We start from the raw sequence: 23,180 nt of genomic DNA on the forward strand, positions 1-23,180 counted from the left end.
GAATTTAGATGCACCAGGACGTCGAGCTCTCCTCCGCGTCGACAATGGGGGACAAATCTGTTCGCAATTGTAAGTAGGAAGCTGGGGTGGAAGGAGACAAAACAAGCTTTATGATCACATCACGTCCCTCGTTGTCTTGCGCAGGCCAAATTCGTGGGGCCTGTGGTAAGTAATGGTTAGCGAGTTGCGTCCTAAAATTCAATGACTGACACCGAAGTCCCAGAGAGCATCATCGTCATCTCTCTCCAGCATTTCAATGAATCGTCGGTTCAAGGGGGCAGACTTCCGACTACGTAGAAGGCTTGGAATGAAGAAGTTGATCGGCTCAGCGACCTTGTAGAGATGGTAGCCCTTGAAGGACAGAAACGGCGCCGCATATTTTGTCCAAAATTTGACCCAGCGGGCTCGGTCTTGAGGAGGGCGCCGCGAGTAAGAACCATCGGCTGGGATTTCGTCCCAATCCCAAAATTCTTTATTGCGACCAGGAAAACCCCACAGGTAGGACCGGATAGTCCAATAGACTAGAGGTTTGGTGACTACAATGATGGTAGTTGTAGCTGCAGCGGCTAGCGCTATTGTTGATATGGCTCTGGTCAACATAATTGGAGCTTCATTATTGTGAGGTGAGTCGAAGACATGCATAATAATAGTAAGAACCCACACTGGAGATCTAAGGTTCCCCAGGTAGCCGTAGTGAGTATATCGCCTTATAGCTTGCTCCAAACCTTCACCCCACCGTAGAAGGGGTTCCAAGGCTTGGTCGGGTAGCCAAAAGTGAGCCAAATCGGAAACGGGTCGTCACGCGTTACTCAACAATTGTGCTTGCCCAACGACTGCGACGAGTTCCCCACCAATTCTCTATTCTTTCACGAAATCCGCGCCTGAGGTCGCGTTAAACCATCTACCACACCAAACTCCAACGATAATACCCCACGAATCACGCGAACTGACGCGTTAACCGCCACGCAGCCCAGAAACTAAATGCCGACCACCTCTACAAGATACAACCGACCCAGCAGCCCCGAGGAGGCGGAGTCGTCTGCGACTCCGCTACGATCTCGGTTGTCCACGATGCTACGCACAGGAAGCACATCCTCTCCAACAATCACTCATGGAGGGCAAACTCAGAAAATAAATGTGGTGACGCGTGTAGCCATTATAGGAGAGGCTGAAAAGGAAGAAGACAACGGCGCAAACATCAGAATGTATTTAAAGGTGCGTGGCAAGCTATACTAAGAAGATGTGGCCAACCCATTTGCGTTAGATTTCTCTGCCACTGGAAAACATTGCTCCTGGAAGTATTATTCCACTTTTTGCTGGTGAGTTGTCTTCAAAGCGCCACGACTAGCTAACTGAGTGCCTCCAGAGGAGAATGTGAAAGTCCTGGATTCTCAAGTCCATCCTCTGGACAAGAATTCCGTACCATATGATTTCTCCCCAGACCTATCGCCTCTTCTGCTTGACGCAGTGACCGCTTTGGATTGTACGCTATTCCGTTTCTTTGCCATTCTACAACATGCACTGACTTTTGTCAGTGAAACAACCAGCGCAGAATTTTCAAGCGGTTTATGGACTTTCTCCGCCTGGCTCTAATGGCTCAGTCATGGGATCTTTACGCTCACCAAAACTCGACGGCGCCAGCAGTAGTAGAAAGATTCCGCCACCTCCGATTGACATGAAATACACAGGCCAAATTATTGTCAGTGGGTACAGCATAGCTTATGTGGCGCCTACAATATTTCCGACGCGACTTTTACTTCATGACGACCATCCTCGGTCTTCTAGTAGTCGACGATCGTCTTCAGCGGAGCGTCACGCGAACTTTATGGGTGCTATAGATATGTGGGTTCCATTGATGGCCCAACCGCCGCGCTCACCGTACCTTGTGAGCTTTTTTACTCGCTTTGCCCTCCAACCTATCTCATCTCGTTCAAGCTATCCATTCCAACTCCACCGCAATGCCTTAACAATAGCATACGGTTGGCTCTATTCTCTCCCCCTCCCCAGTCGGGCTCGACTGCATCGTTATCCTCGACAGATTCTGGCGACCAATATGCTGGCTGCTGGGACCTTACATCCGACCCGCCTGTTACGCGAAAGACATCTCGCCGTCCCAGCATTTACAATAGGCAAGACGATAACCTGAGCGATTCTTCAGAGTCGGTGTTCGATGTAAATGGCGCTTTCCCGACAACGGACCGTGTTCGTATTCGGTGGGCCAAACGTCAAATCGAGGTTGGCTCAGAGGATGCTCGCCGGCGCGTTGGTGTCAGCGAAGTGAAAGGAGAGATGACTGTCGCAGTGCTGGGCAAGAAATGGAGCGAGGAACACCAGAAGGAAGGCATTGTGATGGAGCTGGACTACAAGGGCTCTTGCAAAAACGTGTTTTTCCCTGGCGTCGCGACAATGCTTGGGATGGATGTCAGTTTGACTGCCAAGGGTTCAGATGTGGCATGGCTGCCAGACCAGGAAGCTGGGTGGACGGTTGGAGGTGGGACTGGTTACACGGGCTTCGATGTTGGCGCCCCGCCCAAAGTCGCTGGGACCTCAAGACACGACAGTTTCGACTCCAACGCGCCGTTCCTTTCTGCGGACCGGTCGATTTCACGCCAAAGCTCAGCTTCTTCGCAGGCCTCGTTACTCCGCGGTTCTCTTCCTGTCAATAATGTTCCAGAATATTCGTTTGAAGGAACACCTAGCTCGCAAGGGACGTCCCTGGAGTCGTCGATGGCTTCGTCATCTGTGCCTTCCGCAACCGAATCCAGTGTTCTCCTTCGGCCACCAGGAGTACCCATAACAATTCATGTCGACATGAACAAAATCCTGCCATCCACGCGTGAGGCGAAGAACTCGTTCTCTTTCTCCATCAAGGGCACGGTCCTTGTTATCCCGAAAGCACGCAAAGTAGAAACAGACTCTGTCGACCCCGAGTCGGTCGTCTTTCCCTACTTCAGCGTGCTCGTTTCCAACTCCGAGTCTGTCACGAAGCTGGTCCGGAATACCATTGACTCTAGCTCCTCAACAGTCGAGGTCACTTATGCGGACTCGTCAAGCAAGACCGTGCTTCAGCGCAGCGACTACCTCAAGTGCAAAGACCAAGCGAGGATCTCGGTCAGGTCTAGCGCTGTGTTCGCGAGCAGCAACAGTGCAGCCACGACTCCGAATGGCTCAACAGCCAACATCAACGGTCGACCGCCAAGTCGGCCGAGAACGCCGAACCCTGGGTCCCGTGAGCGCGTTTCGTCCGGCACACGCGCGATGGCCGTTCTCGGCATGGCGCCGGCTGCCACTCGGCCGAAACGCGATGGCGCGCTTATGATCCCCAGTCTTCGGGCCGACGTCACCCTGCTGAAGCCGACGGAATCTGGGTCGCGGTACCCGTCCTCTTACTCCGTCCGGGTGACGCTGGCAGCTCCTGCAGATGCTGAGTCAGACTGGCTGGAGTTTGGCCTGGCGAAGGAGGGGAGTGGAAGCGATCTCTCTCCTCCGAAGGTAGAAATCGTCACTGTCAGCGTAGACGATGTACCTGTTATGCATGAGACGAGAGCAGCTACGGCGGAGACTAAGGAGGAGAGCGGTTCTGCTGGTTTGGGAGTCCCGTTTGGACAAGTAGGGCAAGAGTGGATGAGTTGGGTTCGGATGCGGGTTGGCGCAACAGGTGGTGGCCGGGTCGTCGTTGACTATCGCGTCAAGGACATCCATGGCGCTGATCCAAAAGGGAAGGGGAAGATGAAGGCAAGGGATCGGACGCGGTTTGAAGTCTATCTGCCGTCGTTTAATTTGCCTGTTGGCCGGCTGGAGGTCAATCTAGACGGCGTACCAGGTATTTTTCGTGTCTGATCTCGTTTCTCCTTGAACTAATGTCTCGACAGAATTACGAATAACAAACCTCCGGAGCAACTTTTCGCATGCCCAGACAACGCCCTCTGGGCAGAAATTTCTCCATTACTCCCTCCCGCCATTCTTCTACCCCCATATTTCGCTCAACCTGTCCCCAGACCGGGGCCTTCAGAATCAGCTCTTTCTTGGATTTATCCTGCTCCTGATGAATCTGGGACTTGTGGCCTTGGCTATCCACATAGAACACCGTTCACATCCGCCTTTCTTCCCCCACAATGCGGCAGGACTGGCCGTTGACAGTGGCGGGTACCCAACCCTGGACAGTCCACAAGTACACGAGCCCATCACGATCACGGTCACGGTTAGCGCCACGGTCTACCAGCCCACCGGCTGCTGGCCGTGGCAGCAGCTCCCCACCAGCGCCAGTAGTGGTGAAGACCTCAACACACCGCTCCCCGAATCTACTCCCCACAACACCATCTCCGAAACTCCTCCGTCCATCGCTGATACCCAATCACCTGACCCGCCCCCCCGCCCAGTCCTCCCCCGTCGTCATCTCCATACCCAGATCCGAACCAACAACGGCGCTCTCCCTCCCGTCACTCGAATACATCTGGATGTGGCCCCCGCAGCTGGAAATCGACACCCGGTTGCTGAAGGAGAAGGCCTTGACTGGCGTCCGGTATGTGTGGCGGGTGGTGCAGTTTGTATTACATTTCCCTCTTGGTTGAATCTAGAACTGTTATCTGTAGCTTGTTTGGTGTCTTTTGCTTGTATTTTTTACTTATACCTATCTTAATGTTGTACGCTATGATCAAGCACGGAAATGAGAAGGAGGAAAATTCGTGTCATTTCAGAACGTTTGCAGAAAAGCAGGCCTTGTTAGATGCAATGAAGAGCAGGCTAATCACATGACTCAAGTTCCTCGATACCACGACTCACGTGATCCCAAGCAGATGAATTGTCCTTCAAAAAGAGAAAAATATGTGGTAGTACAGTAAAGCAATGGGTTGGGAGCGGAACCAATCAGTCTTTCATCCACATAGCCCATGATTCCCCGAAATCTATAGGTTTCGGGGGTCCACCATGGGTTATGTGGATCTCAACTGCGGGCTCATAAGGTAGGATAGGATATGGAATAAGTATAGGGCGGGATGAGCATAGATACTAGTCGTTCGCTCATAGATCGACGTCAGTGTCGCTGTCGCTGTCGGTTTCGGTGTCCGTGTCCGTGTCGGTCTCAAAAGTTCGTTGCTTCTTGCCCACACGCGAAGAGTCGACTTCCAGATTGGGGTGGACAAACGCTGGCAAGGCTTTAGTCGAGTTCCAAAATGTGATGGCTATGACCCACCTTTGCGCTTTGCACCAGCCGCCACAGTTGCTTCTTCCGCTTGCTCCTCCATGTCACACCTGTGTCATGGGTCATTGTCTAGATCCAGTCGATTGAGCGAGAACTACTCACATAAGATCGATGGCGATAGTGACAACTTGCTCAAACGTCTCCTTGAGAGTCAAATCTGTAATTTGACGCCAGTCGCGGCGATCACGGACCTGGAACGCTAATGCAAGCTTGAAGGCACCTACAACAAGTTCGTCATTACGGGGCTTTGAGACGGTGGCAGAGAATGGAATGAGAGCGGCGAGGGTAATTGGGCTGGTGATAATCTCACGGAGGTGCTATAGCAAGCGTTGAGCGGGATGAAATTAGAGAAAACGGAGCTACCGAACGCACGTCTAAGTCTTGATTTGGGTGGTGTCGTCGGGTGGCATACAAAGCTTGGCAGGCAGCGAGGTCAATGAAGCTGTTAGCTACTGCGGTATCATTCTTTTTTTTCCTCTTCAGTTATCGGCTGACGAATGTTAATACGACTTCGAGACAAAGGCCCCATTTGCACGTTACTATTGCGAAGACTGTGGCAGAGCGATCCAGTGAAGTTAGCATCAGGCATTGCGAGAGATCAGAGAGTGGCGGGAAATTACGGCCTGCTGGATTGGTGAAAGAACCTGGCGGAAGGAGGCTACTTGATGAGCAGAGCTGGTGAGGTTGTGGCAGACGAGTGAAAGGTACGAGTGAGGTTGTGACGCGATGTCACTATCTGAAAGACCAAGTCCAAGTGCAGGTCATACCTTTGAAACGAGTAGCCAGTGCACCTGTTGCCACAAAGCCCAAGCGTTCAATGATGTGATGTCATATGTTTGAAAATCTTCAGGATTATATGGATAGCGTCAACTGGCCGAATCCGTGGCTTCATGCTCAAGCATGCGACGCATCAGAACCAAATGCTCGTCGTTCTTGCTAACATGTCCAAGAGATGGAGACCTATGGTTCGGTGGTGAGAAGAATGGGAGGGGGAATGGACTTGAGAGCATACCGAGGGTGTTCGAACTTTGCGCTTTTAATCCGACTATCCAGTATTTCCCTGAAACTCTCCCATTTGGACTTGTCCTCTCTAGAGCCAATGAACCCCGCCAAAATCTCGACTAGGCCTGTGCCATCCTCAAACAACTCATGTGCCCAACGCGCGAGAATATCCTGCACTCTGGCTGCGCAATGCTGTATTATAAGTGAGGGTCACTACTTGAGGCAAAGTAGTCCAATACCTTCGATGTTCCGGGGACTTGGAGTACGTCTCGAGGGAGAATATCGTGGAGGGTTTTAGTGATATCTGCCGCTAAACTGGCTCGTCCTAACTTCACATCCGTGTCGTAGAATGGAAGGGGGCCAGTTGCATACGCCTTGATAGCACGAGACAGTGGCTCTGAGCGGTCTTGTAGAGTTTTGCGAACGACCTTAGAGAGGATTTCGCCATTCGTGGTGCGGACAGTGCTATTATTGAGAGTCAACATGAACTACGACTGACAAAACAAGAGAGGATACGAACGAGTCGGCGTCCTGCTGAACTGCAGCAAGCATGATGCAGGAGAATCAATGGCCAAAAGCTCATCGCCAAGGTACTGGTCGGAGTTGAAGCTTTGGTTAGTCTGATCGGATCAAATCGGACCAAGCGTGGGTACTTATTGTAATCCGCATTGTGCGCACGATTCAAGGTACAGTAGATGCTACATAGGATTGACACGTGCTTAGTGGGAAGCCCGCAACCCGCAACAAGGGGACGCGTCGTCTTGCGAGATTACGGAGAAGGATCAGAACGGGTTCTCCCCACAGGCTCACCGTCACCGCCGCCGCATTGGATCCCAGAGACTCAAAAGTAGCTTCATCGGCCGAATCAGCCAGCCAGAGCAACTCGATTGCATACTGTCGTATGAATCTTAGAGAAGATAGCTTTCCGATTCTCCTCCACCAGGAGCATTCAATAGACTTGTACGGTCCGCCCGAGCAACCACACTCATAATCCACCTGCAGACGGGCCATGACCAAAGATCTATTGAAATCGTAGTGCCCACGACGCGCCGCGAGGAATGCTAGGAGTGTGGAAGTTCGTCACCGCTCTCCCTTTTGGTCGAGTCTCTGGCCAGGTAAGCGTCAGGGGATTACCCGCTGCTTTGCCCCGTCGTCACCAAAAAGTGTTGAGGCTGATGGGAACCCTTCAAAGCTTTGAGTCAGTCAGTCGCTTCTTGCATACAAACGCAAAAACACTCAGCGTCAGTTTCGAAGCCCGTTAAAGACACTGTCCGATAGTGGTATGCTGTCTTTGAAACACGCGTTTGGTCTTCCAGAATGAAGGAATTAAGCCCAAGGCCCACGACAAGGGAGCGTGAGGGTAGCAAGCCCTGCCTCGGGGATAAGAGTCATTCTTCATCCGACGATGAGCATGAGTAAAGGCGCCTGGGACCGGGGGGGAGGGCTGAAATTTGAAAACATTGCAGTTGACCGGCAAGTGCTGATAGTCGTGTGTTGTTGTGTGCGAAGGATTCCGAAGAGCCTAAACTTCTATGAAAGAGATCCTGCCCTTCTTATACTCTTGAGTGAGTCTGCCGCGGCCAAAATTTCATGTCTTGATCGCATCCGCAATTACCTGCAGCCCGTGGCGGCCTAGGTACAACTGTCTCGTTCACCTATCGGAGGTTTCACTGGCTCCAACCACAGGAATGGCGGCTGGCCAGCAAAGTGCACTGTAAATAAACAGTTCGTCGCAAAGCCCATTTCCTGGTGAAATCAACAGTCAAAAATTTCCAGGGAACAAACTCCAGGGCCCCTCGTGCTGCGCGAAGAGCTCTCTCAGCTCTTGCTTGAGGTCGGACGATGGCGGTTCGAGGTGTACAGGCCCATGGTTGACGGTCCAGAGTGGTCAGCGAAGTGTATTCCGTTGACGGTTGGCAAAACCAACATAAGTAAGCCTCGCGCATCATGTGTTACGTCACGCGTTTGCGGCTTGGATCACGACGATGACCACAACCAGCAAGCGTCCGTCCACCAGCGACCTCCCTGCTACAAAGCGCGTCAAAGCCTATAAAACTTGTTCCTTGCTCCCTCGCATCTTCGCTGACGACTCCGTCGACGCCCAGATCACGCGCTATGACCAGACCACCACCCACTTGACCCTGACCCTTACTCTGCTCGACGCTCCGACAAGTTCGTTCCAAGCTAAATTCCCCTCGCATCTCGTCAAAAAATTCCTTTCGACCAACGCTCAACTCCAAGTCGAAGATCATGTTCGCCTATACTTGCTCAATTTCAGTACCATCGTCAACCACGAAGATTGTCTTGCAATTGTCTTTGAAGACGAGGCCATTTTCCACAAAATACCCCGCGCCGTCGACTATCGTGAGTTTCTGACGCGTTTTCTCCCTCATTTGGGGCTAAAGGAAGTGCTTCAACCTTTTCAACTGTGTCTCGTCCTCAAGCCCCTTCGCCCTACCAATCATACGCAAATTTCTGTGCCGGCTTCGATCACACCCTCAAAAAAATATCGATTTCGCCCCTTTCAGATGCCACCATTATCAGCGCATATCTCCGATACAACTTCCTGGTCGAGGTACTTACTGTTCTCACTCCCCGTTTCGGCGTTTCTTGAATCACGATTAGTTCTTGAGCTATTCCCACGACGCCGCTTCGTCCGCATATGTGTCAGATTACACTCGTGTTCCCGAAAGAATGCGCTTGCGCAGCCAGATGAAAGAGTGGCCAGATGCAATGGCCAGCCGCATCTTGCAGGTCCAACTTTCCCACGACGTGCAAGAGGTCGAGCAAACACTGGAGCGGGGCTGTTTCTACCTGCTGGATTGGCTCGTGTTCACAGAGAAAGCAAACTTCACCGAGGCCAAGATCAACAAGGCCTATCCCATACGGAAAATCAGTCCCGACAACGAGTACTACCAAAATGACATCGCAGATTTGCTGAAGTTTGCGTCTTTCTCCAAGACCACTCTTCCTGCACTGATTACTCAATCACAGGCGGAAAGCAACTTTGGGATTGTAAACTGCCTATATAAACAGACGAATGTGTGTGGAAAACCCAATAACTTGTACTGTAAATAAATATTTTGTTGGAAACCTGGTGAAATGATTAGTTAAAAATCAAGCAGTTTCCTGGAAACTCCAGGGCCTGGACCTGCGATGAACCGAAGAGCTGGAACATGCCAGCGAGCTACGATGAGTGGTCTTTCGGCCCGGACTGGATGCCGATTTCAAATCATGCGGCGTCTTCGCTCTCAGAGAAGACCTCTTGCACATCTTGCATGAGTTTGCAGTGGTTCGAGGTGTTGTTGACGCTGCAACGCGGTCAGCGAAGTGTGTTCTCGTGACCCAGCAACACCAACAATTGAATTTGATTCAATACTCGTTGATATCCAGATCCTCAAATCGGGGGCCAATGATGTCGGAGGCTATCCCGACGCAATTGAGAAGCCTGTCGAGGACCAAATTGCCCCGCTCCAACAGCGTAGCCACAACGCCCGGCGCCTGCTCGTCGCCCAGCCGCTGGACTGTAAACGCAAAGTCGATCAGCACAAGTCCGTCGCGATCGGGAGAGTAGCCCGGGCCATTGGGCATGAGTATCTGGCCGCCGTGGAAGTCGCCCTGGTCCACGCCTGCGTAAAGAAGGGCGCGCAAACACTCGCGGACATGCTGCACCTGATAGCTCATTAGCTAATCGTACAAAATCAGAAAATCAGACAAACAAATGCAGTTTGAGTCCCCACACTCCAATCAGAGACTTGAACATCGGAGAGGGGCGTGCCAGGAATGACCTCGAGGAGTGCACCATAAGCAACAGATCCGTTCTCTAGACTAAACTGACAAAACATTATGCGATGTACCCTGGCAAATGGTTCAACTCACTTGATGCAACCCATACGAATGCGGTAGCATTGAGCCCTGATACTGTTGCAAACGGTGATAGACAGATTCTTCTCTCTGCACGAGGTCTAGAGCAGAATGCAGCGATCGCAGTCGGAACGATGGATTTGCTACATATTCAAAGTCTTCAAGGAGGAACTTGCTATCAGCAGGAAACAATATGCCCCAAAAAAGCTTGAGGCAGACGGGAGGCGAGACTTGACCATCCTCGGTTAGTAGAACGCCAAAGAAGACCTGTGAAAACGCGTCGGGCTTGTGACGAACGACCGTTGTGATCTTGAAAGTCACCGCTGGCCCTGCCAAAATGTCGTCTATGCAGGAGGCACGTGGACGGCTCGCGCGGGTGACGTATTTGTACGTATAACGGGGTACTTCGGGGGAAGGAAACGGACTTCTCCAAGGTCGCTCCTGCTTTGCAAACGCGTCGACTTTGACTTGTAATGTTGCTCCACAGTCAAGAGGATGGGCAAAACACCGTTGCGCGGCCTCCTCTTTGAAAGACAGAAAAGCTTGGAGTTCTGGTAGACTTCGCTGGAGGGTATAACGGTCGAAGTGCTGGAAGTTGAGAGGATCCATCGTGGGGGCCACAGGGTGCGTGTTGTCGTTCAGCGCGCCATGGACCGGTCTGTACCATGGTAATCCATCGAACTTGCGAAACGAAGGTTGGAGCAGAAGGAAGTTGACAAGGTTTCGAAGTGAATGCGGGCCGGAAGCCACATCGAAGATCATGCGTTGAACGCAATAGATTATGAGTACGTCGATAGAGTCCACAATAGTTGCCTTGTACTCATCGGTAACGAGGATATATTCTGGCCGTTGCAGCTTCAGCAGTTCGTTCCACTCGGTCAATAACGCAAGACAGGTCGAGCAGTGGATGACGTCACTGGCAAAACCATGCCAACAAATAGTTTCCTCGCGCTGCGCTGTTGCATTAGTCGCCCCAAGACAATTCAGGTCACTGAACCTGGAATATGATGATCATGAAGAGCTTCCTCTCCGTCCACCGTGGCCGGCTATGATACACATGCACAACATCACGGTCTGAGCAGCATGTGAGTAGAGGCAACTTGGGTTTTTCAGCTAACCAAACGAGGTATGACATTCAAAAGAGATCGAGGGGTACGCAGAGCGCCTTGGAATCATTTCCCGTTTGAAGAAATCTAGCACGGGTTCCACGTATTTTTGGACTGGTGTCTGGCTGGGCACGTTAGCCACGTTCAAACACGCGACAGAGATCGTACGATGAGCCAGTCTGTGGGAGCTGCAATTGTTTGAAGCGCAAGGCAGCCATGGATTGACGATAATGGCCAAGTTCAGGGAAAAAGTCTATCTCCATGGATGTGAAAGGCCTTGACTCAGACTGAGAGAGAGGGTGGGAACAACTGGCGACAGCGGGAAAATGGGGGCTTCTGGCAGCTAGCTTCTCACTCCCCGTGTCGAGAAAGTCAACGGGAGATTGCGGGGTGGTTGTCATTGGTTTTTGTTGGTGGAGGATCATGTCACAGGATGTCACGGCGATCACGGAGAGTCTGACTCAGTTCGAGTTCGAGCCTTCGAGGCTTCGAGCATTTGGTTTGTATTAGCTGCATATTGCGAAAATCAGACAATATAAATCAACATGATAACGCGCGCTTCGTAGAAAGCTCGCAACCCGCTACAAGGGGGCGCGTTGTCTTGCGAGGTTACGGGGAAGGATTTTAACAGGCACTCCCCAGAGGCGCACCGTCACCGCCGCCATCTTGGATCCCAGAGACTTGGGCGTGGTTTCATCGGTTGAACCGGCCAACTAAGGACATCTCGATTGCAGGCTTGCGCCTGAATCATAGAGCGATAGCTTTCGATTCCCCTCTAACCAGGAGCATTCTCAACGAACGTAGTCCGCCGGAACAGCAACCCCCTCGTAATCCACCTGCCAACCGACCATGAACAGTGGACTTCCTCATCTTGATCATGGCCTGCCGCAAAGAATGCTACGAGTGAGCGCCGCCCGCGACCACTCTCCTTGCTTCCGTCTCAGGCCAAATAAGCGTCAGGGGATTACCCGCTGCTTTGCCCCGTTGTCACCAAAGAGCGTTGAGGTTGATGGGAACCATTTAGTCAGTTAATTATCGCATGCAAACAAAAAAGCACTTAGCGTCGATTTCTAGAGCCTAGGCTAAGATTAGATTAGATAATCATGCTGTCTTTTTTTAAACACGCGTTTGGTCTTCCAGAAATGCAGGAATTAAGCCCAAGGCCCACGACAAGGGAGCGTGAGGGTAGCAAACCCTGCCTCGGGAAAAAGAGTTTCACGTACCTTGTATGACGAAGAAAACCAGCTTCGTCGCTCCTCAGTCAGAGCCCGAATTCCTTGGGGTCGACCATTCCGCGTACACGGCAGCTGATGCTGATCTTCGTATCCGACCACACCCGACGAATGCCGCGCTTACGAGGAGGCGGCAGCACCCGTTGGGGACCCGTGGGAGCATTGTGGGGTCCGGCACTGATAACGTAGGCGCCAGCGTAGTGAATGGGGAACGGCGCAGGACAGACAAGCTCGACTGGCCCTTGCCAAAGCGGCTCGCAAGTCGCAGTGGCTGGTTTAAGGGCACTCTTCTCAGGCACAGCCCGACGATGAGCAGGAGTAAAAGCGCCTGGGACCGGAGGGAGCGATCCGCAAGGCGGTGGGCCAGGGTGAGGGAGGGTTGCGGTAGTTGAAGACATTGCAGTTGACCGGCAAGTGCTGATAGTCGTGTGTGAAGGATTCCGAAGAGCCTAAACTTCTACGAAAGAGATCATGCCCTTCTTATACTCTGCCGCGGCCAAAAATTCATGTCTTGGTTGCATCCGCAACGAAACATGGCCCGCAGCGGCCTAGGAACAGCTGTCGACTGGCTCCAACGGAGGTTTCACTGGCTCCAAGACTCCGACTCAAGAGTAATCTGGCCTGCAACGAAGGTTCAAACGTTCAAGACAAGATAGTCCATGCCAGTGATCACATCACGTTTGCCTTGGCTTGATATTCAGGATACTAGCTGGATTGGAGAAGAAAATGAGGCTTTATGATGAGCCTCCTTCCGTTAGTTTGAGGATCAGACTGGCTTTCAACCAGTGAATCGAAAGGCAAAATTCTCCAAAAGAAAATAAGTATTAAGGTCGAAGACGTGATCATACAGTGAACATTAACAGTTGCATTGCGACGCTTCAGGCACCTCGCCCGCAGACTGCGTCGTAACATCAATTTCTTAGAAATAATGAGTTGAGCACAAAAAGCTGAACAAAAAGGACGCACTAGTATTGGCATCGTTTTGACCCTCCTTCTCCATTCCTGGCAGCGACAGCGCAATCTTCTTGAACAGACTTTTAACATTGTGCCCAGCTTTAGCAGAAGTTTCCATGAACATTATGTTCAGTTGCGTCGATTTAGCGGTCGCTTCCTCCAGCGTCACTTGCCTAATCGGCAGTTGAGCATCGAGAACAGCCAGACGAGCAAAGGACACACCGTTTGTCCGACAAATCTGCCTTGTTCCCGACCAGTACAATGATAACGTCGTTTCCACGCTCAGAACGTACATCTTCTATCCACTTCGTTGTCGACAAGAATGACTGCCGGTCTGGCGAAAGTTATGAGCAAGACACGGTGCAGGGCAGCGCGACTCACTTGTGATATCAAAAACAACAATTGCGACTGAGGAATCACGAATATATGAAGGTATAAGTGAGCGGAATCGCTCCTAGGGTGCTAATAAGCCGCTGTCCAAGACGTGGTTGGACAACTCACTTGGCCCGCAGTATCCCAAAGTTGTAACCTCACTGTCCTGTCCTCGAGATACATCGTTTTGCTGAGAAAGTCGATGCCGATGGTGGCCTGGTAGGTGTTGTCGAACGTGTCATACATAAAGCTGTCGAAAAGTGTTGAGGATCGGGGAATTTCACCGAAACCGCGGCCATTGCCTAGGCCTACCGAGTAATGAGACTTGTTTTGCCAACACTCTGGTCTCCCAGAAGTACAATCTTGGTGCGCTTGGGTGGCGAAGAGGAGAAATCTGCTGTTACAGGCGTCGTTGGCTGGTCCATTGGAAAGATGATGATGAGGAGAGCGGGAGAGCCGATGCTGCCGTGACCAGCACGTGGATCATCTTTTCTTTCCTCATACCTTCACCACGATCGACCAACTAAACATTTTTCTGCCACTGTCGGCTTGAATCGAGAATATCGCGGCGTTTTCTTAGACCTTTCGCTGCACAATATGTCTGAAACCGAAAAGACCAACACAATCGCAGTCACCGGCCTCCCTAAATCCTTCTTTCAGCCTGCTCTGCTGGACGTTCTGAGGGATCACTTCGCCACATATGGCCAGATGAACAACTTCGTCCCGCTATCTACATTTGGCCGGATACTGGTGGTGTATTATCACGAAAACGACGCGGAAAAGGCCAAAATAAACTCTGATCCAATCGTTGTTGAGCATAGTGCCGAAAGGTGTGTCCTGTTCTTAACGCGCCATAGCTGATCAAAAAGCAAGACCAGAGATTGTCCTCCGCGTTTACCGTGCCGATCCAAGTCCGCTTTTACCTGAGGAAATCATCCCTGACTACCTCCGACCACCTGAAAGCGACAAGAATTTCTTGATTTCCCCACCCGGAAGCCCTCCAGTCGGCTGGACGCAAACTCGGGAGGAGGCCCCGAATGCGACACCTTTAGCAGATGATCTCATGACCGCATTACGAAAACTCCAACTCAGCGAACGCAAGACTGGTGTTGAGGTCCTCATCGAACCAGAGGGAGGTGAAGGAGTTGGCGTCTACGTTGAAGACTGTGATGGAGAGCCAGAACAACGTGAAGAAGAATGGGTATATGGCGAATCGGCACCTGCACGTGCTCGATGGCAGCCTACCGCCATGCCTCCACCATTGCAGTGAACAGTGAGTACAACGACTGCTATTGTTCCCTTATCGGACGAAAAAAAACTCAGACCTGTTCTGACCCTTGTGGAGAAAACTTCATATTGCCTTTTTAATCTGATCTTTTGCTTCCCACACCGTCTTTCAAACACTCAACTAACAACTCTCGCAGAGAATTCGAACTACCGTGCTCGTGCGTAATATGTACACATGCTATCCAGAATATGCCGTAGGAAACCAACAAACAAACATAAATAAGAAGATAATGCAGAATCAAGACGACAGTACCTGCCCATCTGGCTCAACGGGACGCTCTACCACCACTTCCGTTTCCTCAAAAATCTTCTCCTTCTCTTCGAGCCCCGCATGTGGTTTAGGGTTCCACGGGCCCATATCACTCATCGAACAACCGCCTTCACAAACACACTCCCCTCCAAGCTGCTGCGGCAACATCTCCTTGTCGATTTGCTCCAGCAATAATGGCCGGTAGACGCTGGGCCCGCCCACAATGTGAACCTTGCGCACGGTTTGCTCGTCAAGCCACTTTTTTATGACGGACCAGATGGCGGTGAATGCCCACGGCGCGTTGATGATGTAGAAGGCCCCCATCAACTCTGGATAGTAGTTTTGGCCAATCGTTGTGGCGGCGTTCACATAGTCCTATAAGGTCTGTGAGCTTGGGCCCAGACGGTGCAGAGGCTCGTCACCTTTACGCGTATGAAATTGGAAAGAGATACGCCTCCCAGGTCGAGAATGGTCAAGGATGTTTCGACGGGATGACCAACAGCAGCGGAGCAGGCAGGCAAGCGAGTTGTGAGGAATGATTCGTATTCGACAACGAGGTGCTGCAGGAGTCGTTCTTGTGTGGTACAGGCGTATAAGGCCTTCATGTTCAAGTTTCCGATGCATTCGATGTAAACAGGGCGACCTGACTTGTCCATCGCGTGATAATATTGGGGGTAGTACCTGGGAATGTCTGCTTGAGTTGTCTGACACTAAAAGCATTCCGGCTGCTCAACTTGTCGACTTCCCGCTCTTCATGAAAATCAAAGGTCCTTTTGACGCCAGATTAGCGTCAGCGCCGGAGTACATTGCGAGAGCTGTCTTACGAAACCAATTCGGCAACCTTGAATTCTTTCCGCCACTTCTCAGCCTTCAGCAGCATCTCCTTGGCCTTCTGGACATCGAATTTGCGAGCTCGGAGAAATCTGTGGGTCCCTTGAGTGATGTCGACGCTATAAGGTAGCGGTAGCGGTGCGCACCTGAGCAAGGTAGCATCGTCGTGGCGAGCTTCGATGAACGCTTCACTGGCTTGTAACTCGCTCTTGATTTTGGCGAGGGCGGCTTCTTGGGTGGACGTCAAATTTCCCAGTCGACCAGGCGGGGGTGTCCATTTCGTATTCGTGGCGGGGAGTTGTGTCGTCATCGTAACAGTCATTGGCGAGGGGGCAAAAAGAGTGGAGGGGACGAGCGAGTGTTGAGAGAGACAGCAAACAGGGACGGCAAGGCACCAGATGGAAAATGAAATTGGAAAGATGATCTGCGGCTGTTGTGGTGTGGAGAGAGAAAATGACGCTGGCTCCGCGAGTTCACGCCTCTGACGAGCTGGTCAGAGCTACGAAAAACGCTTCCTTCAATTCCGTTGGCTGTTGGTCGCTTGACGTTATTACTGACGATCACACTATCTTGGCACCAAGTGTCGTACAAAATACGCGTAATTTCCGTCTAACTTCAGCCCTTTCACCCATCGCCGTCAAACTCAGCGCAGGTTTATCTGAGCCCGCGTTATCATCATCCATTGCGGTCAGCTCGTAGCGCCCGAATGCCCAGTTCAATATGTTCCGACCTTTCCCAGTCAACCGTATGAAGCCTTTGATTCGCCAGACACTCTCTTTGGACAGTTTGGCCAGCGCATCTGATAATACTTGCTCGTCAATGGTTTGGGGATCTTCCTCGCGGACATCATCCTCTATGCCTTCCGCGTGCTTGTGTTCGTGTTGGTGGGGAGACCTGCCGGTGAAGATAGTCACTGTCTCGACCTCGTCGTTATGCGTCGGCTCAACAATGGGTGGTTCTGATGCAGCGAATAGTTTTGTGTCGATGCCGAATATGAGCTTCGGGTCTACACCCTGACGTCCTTGACATCGTATCTTGGGCGTCAATTCGTTGAGCGTGTATAGGTGATCCATGACAGTGTCTAGTGCGCGCTCAGTGACATCCTCCCATTTATTCTGAACCCTAATCAGCCTCTTGCTAAGATAGCATATGACAACTCACGACGAGGATAATGTCGGTATAAGATGCTTGCATCCTGGCCTACCACACTTAGGTCAGCTCCTCAGGCTTTAGCTTCCTATCAAGAAGCAACCTACAGTCGGTGAAGTATCCTCATATCCAGTAAAATTTTCTGCGTCGATAACTGTAACGATAGCGTCGAGTTTGAGGTCTCCGTTCGTTGACTTCTCTAATTCGCGTATTTGAAACGCAAGAGTGGCAGGGAAGGCGGAACCTCTATCAAGTACAAATGAGGCGCAGCCCCACAGCGCAATTAGAGGCGTGCCAATGCGGACTTACGAGCATTCGATAATGATGCGGTCGGGATTAAACTTTTCTGCGTTGTTCTGAGTTGGTTTGTACTCATCCGAAGCAAGCTCACCTCGAATCTCAAGGAGCGCAGTCTGCATCTGGCCGACAAGCACACAACACCTAGGATTTTTAGTGCCATCTTCTCTGACATGACCGTTTCAACCATTACTAACATGCATCCATTGAGAATTTCGCTGACTGCCGTCAGGCTGGATTGCTTCGCCAGTTGGCTGTCGACCTCGATGTCGCCGAATTCGTTCTTCAGCAGTACGACTTTATAGTCTTTTGGAAGTTGTGGAAGAAGAGACAGGATGATGGAGCTGTCCCGGGATTCAGGGAGTGAGATCCAGCGCGAACTCGCCCTACGTCTTTCCGGCTCCAAGAAAACCAGTGAACACCGTTATCGGGGGCATTGTTGACCTGCTTGAAGTGGTTCAGGTCAAGTGGATGACGCGTACTGTCACGGTCACGTCGCGTGACGCACGACCCGCACTAGCACAGCCGTGATTCAAAAATGTTTAGGTGGGAAACGTTAGTGGGAATATATAAAGTTTTGCAATTAATTTTTTATTGTGTAAAAACTTTGAGTTTTTCTGCCTTACTTGGCTGGGGTAAAAGGATTTTTAGGCCCAAAATATTTAATGTTTTGCAATGAGTTTTTGGGCCAAGAAAAATTTTATATATTCCCACTAACGTTTCCCACCTAAACATTTTTGAATCACGGCTGTGAGTATCGTCCTGATTCATGCAGAAGCCATACAACAGGCGAGAACTAGTTTGACTTCTTTTCTTTTACTTACATACAACTTACAGTCCCTACAACTATGATCAAAGATTCAGTTGCTGACTCGGAGCTGTCCGATTTCATCCTCTGTTCATGGTGTTTCCCGCTCCCCTGGGATTTGCGTCAGTAAACTGAGCCCATTTTTCGTCTTTTTGCCGTTTGGTCTCTTCTTTTTCAGCTCCATCCCTGGTGCCGTCCATTTGAGAGTCCAGATCCAGCTGCTCTGAAGATGTCAACTCGTTCTCGGACGCAGGACTAGAACATAATTTAGCCCAGTGTCTGAGGAATGGTAGATTGATACACACCCTCCACCGCTGATGAACTTTCCCTGCTCTTGCTCTATTTGAAGAAGCTCATCGACAGTCATGGTTGGTAGACGATGACTGGGTCCAAAAACTTGGCCCGCCAATCGAGCACGATCAGAGGCTCCAGAGGGAAGGAGCGTAAATGGCCGAAGAGGCTGCAATTGTCAGGCAAATTCCAGTTTAAGATGAGAAGCACTGACTTTGTTCTGCGCATCAAGTATCGGGCCCTTGCCATCTGGCCCTGACGGGGAATCCAGTTTCCACATTGACTCGTCTGCTGATCGTTCTTTGCCCCTGCGATCTTGTTCTGGTGGTGGTCGTGGTGGCTGCGGAGGGAATTGCACGACTTTCTCCAGCATTTCAAGTTGCTGACCAAAACTGACGAGTTGGGATTGAGCTTGTGCATAACAAAGTCGCAAGAGAAGTAGTGTCGTTTCACGGAGGTCGTCCTCCCATTCTGAATCTTCGTCTTCGTCCTCATCGTTTACGGATGGCTTCGGAAGAAGCGACGCGATAAGATCCAAATCAGATTCAGTGACTCCTTCAGCTGGGAGTTGACCTCGTCGTTTCCGGATGACCTGTCCCGCCTTGCTCAGTCCCATAAACACTGAAACGGCGGATACCACACTTGTATCTTGTTCCGAAGGTCCCTCTCCTGTTGGAATTGTTTGATTTTGAGCTCTCTGCGGCTGGCTGCGTCTTTGATTATTTGGAGGCTTTGCGTATGTAACGCTCGTTCTGCCTCTGGTACAATCTCATAGTCCTCCAAGCTGGAGACAAGTTTAGAAAGGTGGCCCTGATTAGAACTCAATGTCTGACAGAGTCATCGAAGGAACAGGAAATGCTTGCCTGACATTTCTTCACGTTGGCGATGTCATCTGCAGGTTGTCCAACTCTCACCCGGCTTTGCAGTTCTGAGGTCGCAAAGGGTGCCGTAAGGTATATTAAATCGCGGGTCGATATATCTTCAAGTGTTTCGTTGGGGCTGAAGAGGGAAAGGCCCGCGATGCGAGCATTCAAAGCTGTTAGATCAGCAAGACTCGACCGAATGAGACTCTACGGCCTCCAAGTTAACACAGAGGGTGGCGGACGTCAATCAAGCGATGAACCTGAGTAGACTCTTCAAACGGCGACTGGCTTGCAGCGGTTGAGGCAGTTTTTAAAGCTTGCGAGAACAGGGCGGAGGACAACGACATGATAGGAACAAATGTCACGCTACCGTGACCGCGTCATCATTCTGCATCAACAAGACCCTCATGTTGTCCAAGTCCCAGAAGCGACCCGGTGAAGAGTTTCCCAACGCTGCTAAACGCGTCAAACGCGATAATATCACGCTCAAAGACAAGAATGCCACCAACCGTACAAACTCTGCATCCACCCCATCTAATTCAACGGACGACTGGTTTATGACCCCTCGCCATAATGCTCCAGCCAAACTTTTTGTCAAGAAGCCGACGGTTATGGATGTCGAGGAAGTCGGAGAGAACGAGGAGATGGCCAGTCTAGACAGCGAACCACCGCCTGGTCTATCCAAGGCCGCCTGGAAAAATAAGCAACGTAAACTACGAGCAAAGCAGCGGAAGTTTCAGGCAGCAGATCCTGCGGGTAACTCAACGAGGCAGAAAACCAGCACTGTTGATGTCGACATGGTTGTTGACCCTCCTGTAAAACTGCACCAATCAGAGGCCCCTAAACCGAAAGTTAAGGCCGACGTGATCTCGGCGAATGTTGAAACGCTGGCCAAATCTCCGTCTCCGCCTCCACCTATAACTTCAACTACTCCTCCTGTTCCCCAGGTATGTGTCTTTGCGTCGCACACAACAAGACACTGACCCACCAATAGCCACCCTCTCGGTACACAACTCTAGCTTCGACACCACAAAATGGAAGCATATTCTCTGTTATTGGCGTGGTCGCATTCGTGGCACCTCTCAAGAAAACGAGTAGTGGAGGTGAAATGCTCCTTGATGGTTATGCACAATCATGTTCTGATCTTTTCACAAGACTGGAGCCATCATATGCGAATAGTCGATTCTTCCAACTGCAATGCCACAGTTCCTTCGAATAAGGAGGGTTATACGATCAACTCTTTTGCCTCAAAGCATTCCGAATGGTTACCCAACGTGCAAGTGGGAAGCGTTGTCATTCTGCATGGCCTCAAGGTGCGTAAATAACAACGCTTCCCCTCATGTTTCGCCTCAAATAACCCAGAGCAAACCCGATACAAACTGGGGGGCTGTCGGCTATAAAGACTTATTCCAGTGGGCTATATATGATGCGATTGGCGGTCGAGTATGGCATGGGGATCTAGGACAAGCTCCAAGTTCCGAGCTCATTACTGACAAATCTGGACGGCGCCGTAACTTTTCTCCGTTCTATGCTGCTTCTGGCGAGGACATGAACTATTGCATTGGACTGCATGATTGGTGGACTACAGTTCAAGACATCCGTGGCAAAGACGTTATTAATGTCCAGATCACCCCTCCCTCCAGGCGCCCGCACTGCAACCCATCGCAAGCAAATTCACAATATTTTGATTGGACGGCCGAAGTACGTGCGTTGTTGTAGTATTTTCGTTTCTTACCCACTTTTATTTCTTCAGGTATTGCATAAGCAACAAAACGAGAAAACCTATACATTATATCTCACGGACTACACGGAGATTCCCGAGGCCCGTTCCTGCCACCAGGATTGGTGTCCTTCTGCACTCAGCGGATGCGTGCTGCGCCTCGAAATGTTCGATAAGGCCCGACAGATAGGCCCAACCATGACTGTAGGACAAATCTACTGTCTCAAAAACATACGGAAAGATTTTTTCTACGACAACAAGCTGCAAGGAAAGATCGTCGAAAACAAAATATCAAAACTCAATGAAAACGACCACCGTGTTGCGGAAATTCTCGCGTCAGAATTCTTTCTTACTCTTTGACCCTATCTAACATGTGGCTTCAGACGAAAAGCTCAAGTGGACATCTCTCTGGCGAATGTTTCGGAATGCGAAAGTGAGGTCACGTGCGTCGAGAATATCCGTCCTGGCTTCAATGGCCAACTACTTGTCGAGGTCAGCACTTGAGAACAGAGACATAATGATTGACCCGCTGATGAACGCTACAGCTAGTTCGTTCTGAAAACAGCGAAATCTATGTGACCGACTACACAACACATCCTCAACTTCCATTACTTCGTTATTCGTGGGCCAAGGGCTTGGATCATCGTATTCTCCAGATCAGCCTCTTTGACAAACAGGCCGAACATGCCAGGCTCTTGCAAACTGGCCAATACTTTGTGTTTGAGTATGTGCGAATCAACCAGAAATACTCTTCTCTGTCTGGCCGCATGGGTGGCGACAAGATGTTGATGCACAAGACGAGTCTACAAAGCCCGAAATTTGGACATCTGGTCGAGGAACTGATTCAGTGGGTGCTCTTTTTTTTTTTGTTTCGCTAGTTTATTTATTATCTTGTTGTAGACGCAAAAAGAATATCGGAGGACCCCAGCATGTGTCGCCTCACAACCCTATAATGAAGTCAATCGCTACGCCAACAGCGTCACCGCCGAAAAAAAGTATTTCCCCGAAACCCTTTGCTGCTACTTCTACCTCCATACCAACGATCAGGCCCGCTATCACTTCGTCTGGGAAGGCCGCTCTTGCACGCACTCCTCAATCTGACGCCACACACACCATCAATGAGCTCCAGTTCGCCGAGTTCAATGGACCGTTCATTATCCACGCTCGAGTCATCGACTTCCATCCTCTGAAGTTGGCACACGCATTCAAGCGAGTTTGTCGTCGCTGCCTCGCGGAGTACAGTGCTTTCCAACCAAGTTTCCAGCGTTGACCTCTTGTTCGCAGTGTTGAAGAAGAAGAATGTCATTTGTGCCATGACTCCAAATACGTGAAGGTCATCTGTCGTCTGTGTGTTCTAGTTGAGGACGAAAGTGGAGCACAACTCCAGTTGTCGATATCTGGGCGCGATGTATGACCCGTTAGTTCTCTTAGCAGGATACGCACTGACAGATTGACAGACACCAATACTGTCTGGCTTTGAGGCGGTTCTTTTGCATGAAAACCGAGAGGCTGCCGACCGGTTTTCGCAACGCATGCGACCTCTGCTAGGAAACTTGGAAGAAGTTCATACGGAGCTTGAGAACGGCCGGAGGCTTGAGCCTTCGGGCATGGCTATGAACTTGATGGTCGATCGCTGGCAAAACCGAGAGAAGGAGTGGGTGTATGGACTGCATAGTCTATGCGACATTTGAAGTTGGTCTGGTGATCGGCGGGATTGTACGTGCCATCATGCTCTGTCAGCATCGAGACAGTTTTTGGTCCTTGATCACATACTAGCTTCTTTGTGCCACCATCCCAGGTTACTGCTCACTCAGCAGTGGCACTGTTGAGACCTAGGCTCGCTGAGACCAGCTTCCGACGGTTGCTACTGATTCCAGTCCAATTCCAGTCGCTATTCAAGTCATACTTTCTTTCATAGCTAATGCTGGTTCGAGTCTACTACGTGTTACACTTT

General features: G+C 50.8%; 7 protein-coding genes across 7 annotated transcripts; 2 read left to right on the forward strand and 5 right to left on the reverse strand.

The window, feature by feature from the left end:
• Window positions 1-981: 981 nt before the first annotated feature.
• On the forward strand, window positions 982-4,592 carry MIND_01090400 (uncharacterized protein; the record flags this gene model as incomplete). The annotated part of the gene is made up of 7 exons (XM_037367474.1): window positions 982-1,215; window positions 1,265-1,319; window positions 1,367-1,483; window positions 1,536-1,885; window positions 1,936-3,823; window positions 3,873-4,522; window positions 4,578-4,592. The coding sequence occupies 7 exons, from the start codon at window positions 982-984 to the stop codon at window positions 4,590-4,592; spliced, it is 3,309 nt and encodes a 1,102-aa protein (XP_037216868.1).
• A 1,474-nt stretch (window positions 4,593-6,066) lies between these two features.
• On the reverse strand, window positions 6,067-6,754 carry MIND_01090500 (uncharacterized protein; the record flags this gene model as incomplete). Its single annotated transcript, XM_037367475.1, has 4 exons — window positions 6,067-6,160; window positions 6,213-6,394; window positions 6,442-6,667; window positions 6,723-6,754. 4 exons carry the CDS (start codon window positions 6,752-6,754, stop codon window positions 6,067-6,069), a joined length of 534 nt encoding a protein of 177 aa, XP_037216869.1.
• Window positions 6,755-9,574: 2,820 nt separating this feature from the next.
• Window positions 9,575-11,573, reverse strand: MIND_01090600 (uncharacterized protein; the record flags this gene model as incomplete). Its single annotated transcript, XM_037367476.1, has 6 exons — window positions 9,575-9,874; window positions 9,922-10,035; window positions 10,082-11,017; window positions 11,064-11,140; window positions 11,185-11,297; window positions 11,341-11,573. The coding sequence occupies 6 exons, from the start codon at window positions 11,571-11,573 to the stop codon at window positions 9,575-9,577; spliced, it is 1,773 nt and encodes a 590-aa protein (XP_037216870.1).
• A 1,687-nt stretch (window positions 11,574-13,260) lies between these two features.
• On the reverse strand, window positions 13,261-14,185 carry MIND_01090700 (GTP-binding protein ryh1; the record flags this gene model as incomplete). The annotated part of the gene is made up of 6 exons (XM_037367477.1): window positions 14,043-14,185; window positions 13,860-13,980; window positions 13,740-13,812; window positions 13,581-13,692; window positions 13,371-13,531; window positions 13,261-13,322 (listed from the first exon to the last, which is right to left on the reverse strand). The coding sequence occupies exons 1-6, from the start codon at window positions 14,153-14,155 to the stop codon at window positions 13,261-13,263; spliced, it is 642 nt and encodes a 213-aa protein (XP_037216871.1). The 5' UTR covers window positions 14,156-14,185.
• A 1,070-nt stretch (window positions 14,186-15,255) lies between these two features.
• MIND_01090900 (cobW domain-containing protein) lies at window positions 15,256-17,981 on the reverse strand (the record flags this gene model as incomplete). The annotated part of the gene is made up of 12 exons (XM_037367478.1): window positions 15,256-15,642; window positions 15,690-15,948; window positions 16,002-16,037; window positions 16,092-16,190; window positions 16,245-16,579; window positions 16,695-17,213; window positions 17,260-17,298; window positions 17,355-17,493; window positions 17,557-17,593; window positions 17,639-17,688; window positions 17,742-17,888; window positions 17,935-17,981. 12 exons carry the CDS (start codon window positions 17,979-17,981, stop codon window positions 15,256-15,258), a joined length of 2,094 nt encoding a protein of 697 aa, XP_037216872.1.
• Window positions 17,982-18,432: 451 nt separating this feature from the next.
• Window positions 18,433-19,853, reverse strand: MIND_01091000 (Serine/threonine protein phosphatase PP2A-associated protein; the record flags this gene model as incomplete). The annotated part of the gene is made up of 6 exons (XM_037367479.1): window positions 18,433-18,607; window positions 18,658-18,812; window positions 18,858-19,235; window positions 19,286-19,471; window positions 19,522-19,713; window positions 19,767-19,853. 6 exons carry the CDS (start codon window positions 19,851-19,853, stop codon window positions 18,433-18,435), a joined length of 1,173 nt encoding a protein of 390 aa, XP_037216873.1.
• Window positions 19,854-19,904: 51 nt separating this feature from the next.
• On the forward strand, window positions 19,905-22,917 carry MIND_01091100 (Telo-bind domain-containing protein; the record flags this gene model as incomplete). Its single annotated transcript, XM_037367480.1, has 10 exons — window positions 19,905-20,453; window positions 20,501-20,609; window positions 20,662-20,819; window positions 20,869-21,207; window positions 21,260-21,561; window positions 21,610-21,718; window positions 21,772-22,073; window positions 22,127-22,462; window positions 22,511-22,634; window positions 22,684-22,917. The coding sequence occupies exons 1-10, from the start codon at window positions 19,914-19,916 to the stop codon at window positions 22,915-22,917; spliced, it is 2,553 nt and encodes an 850-aa protein (XP_037216874.1). The 5' UTR covers window positions 19,905-19,913.
• Window positions 22,918-23,180: the final 263 nt, after the last annotated feature.

This window comes from Mycena indigotica, assembly GCF_014461135.1.
Source record: "Mycena indigotica strain 171206Taipei chromosome Unknown Mind.scaff0009, whole genome shotgun sequence".
Lineage (NCBI taxonomy): Eukaryota > Fungi > Basidiomycota > Agaricomycetes > Agaricales > Mycenaceae > Mycena > Mycena indigotica.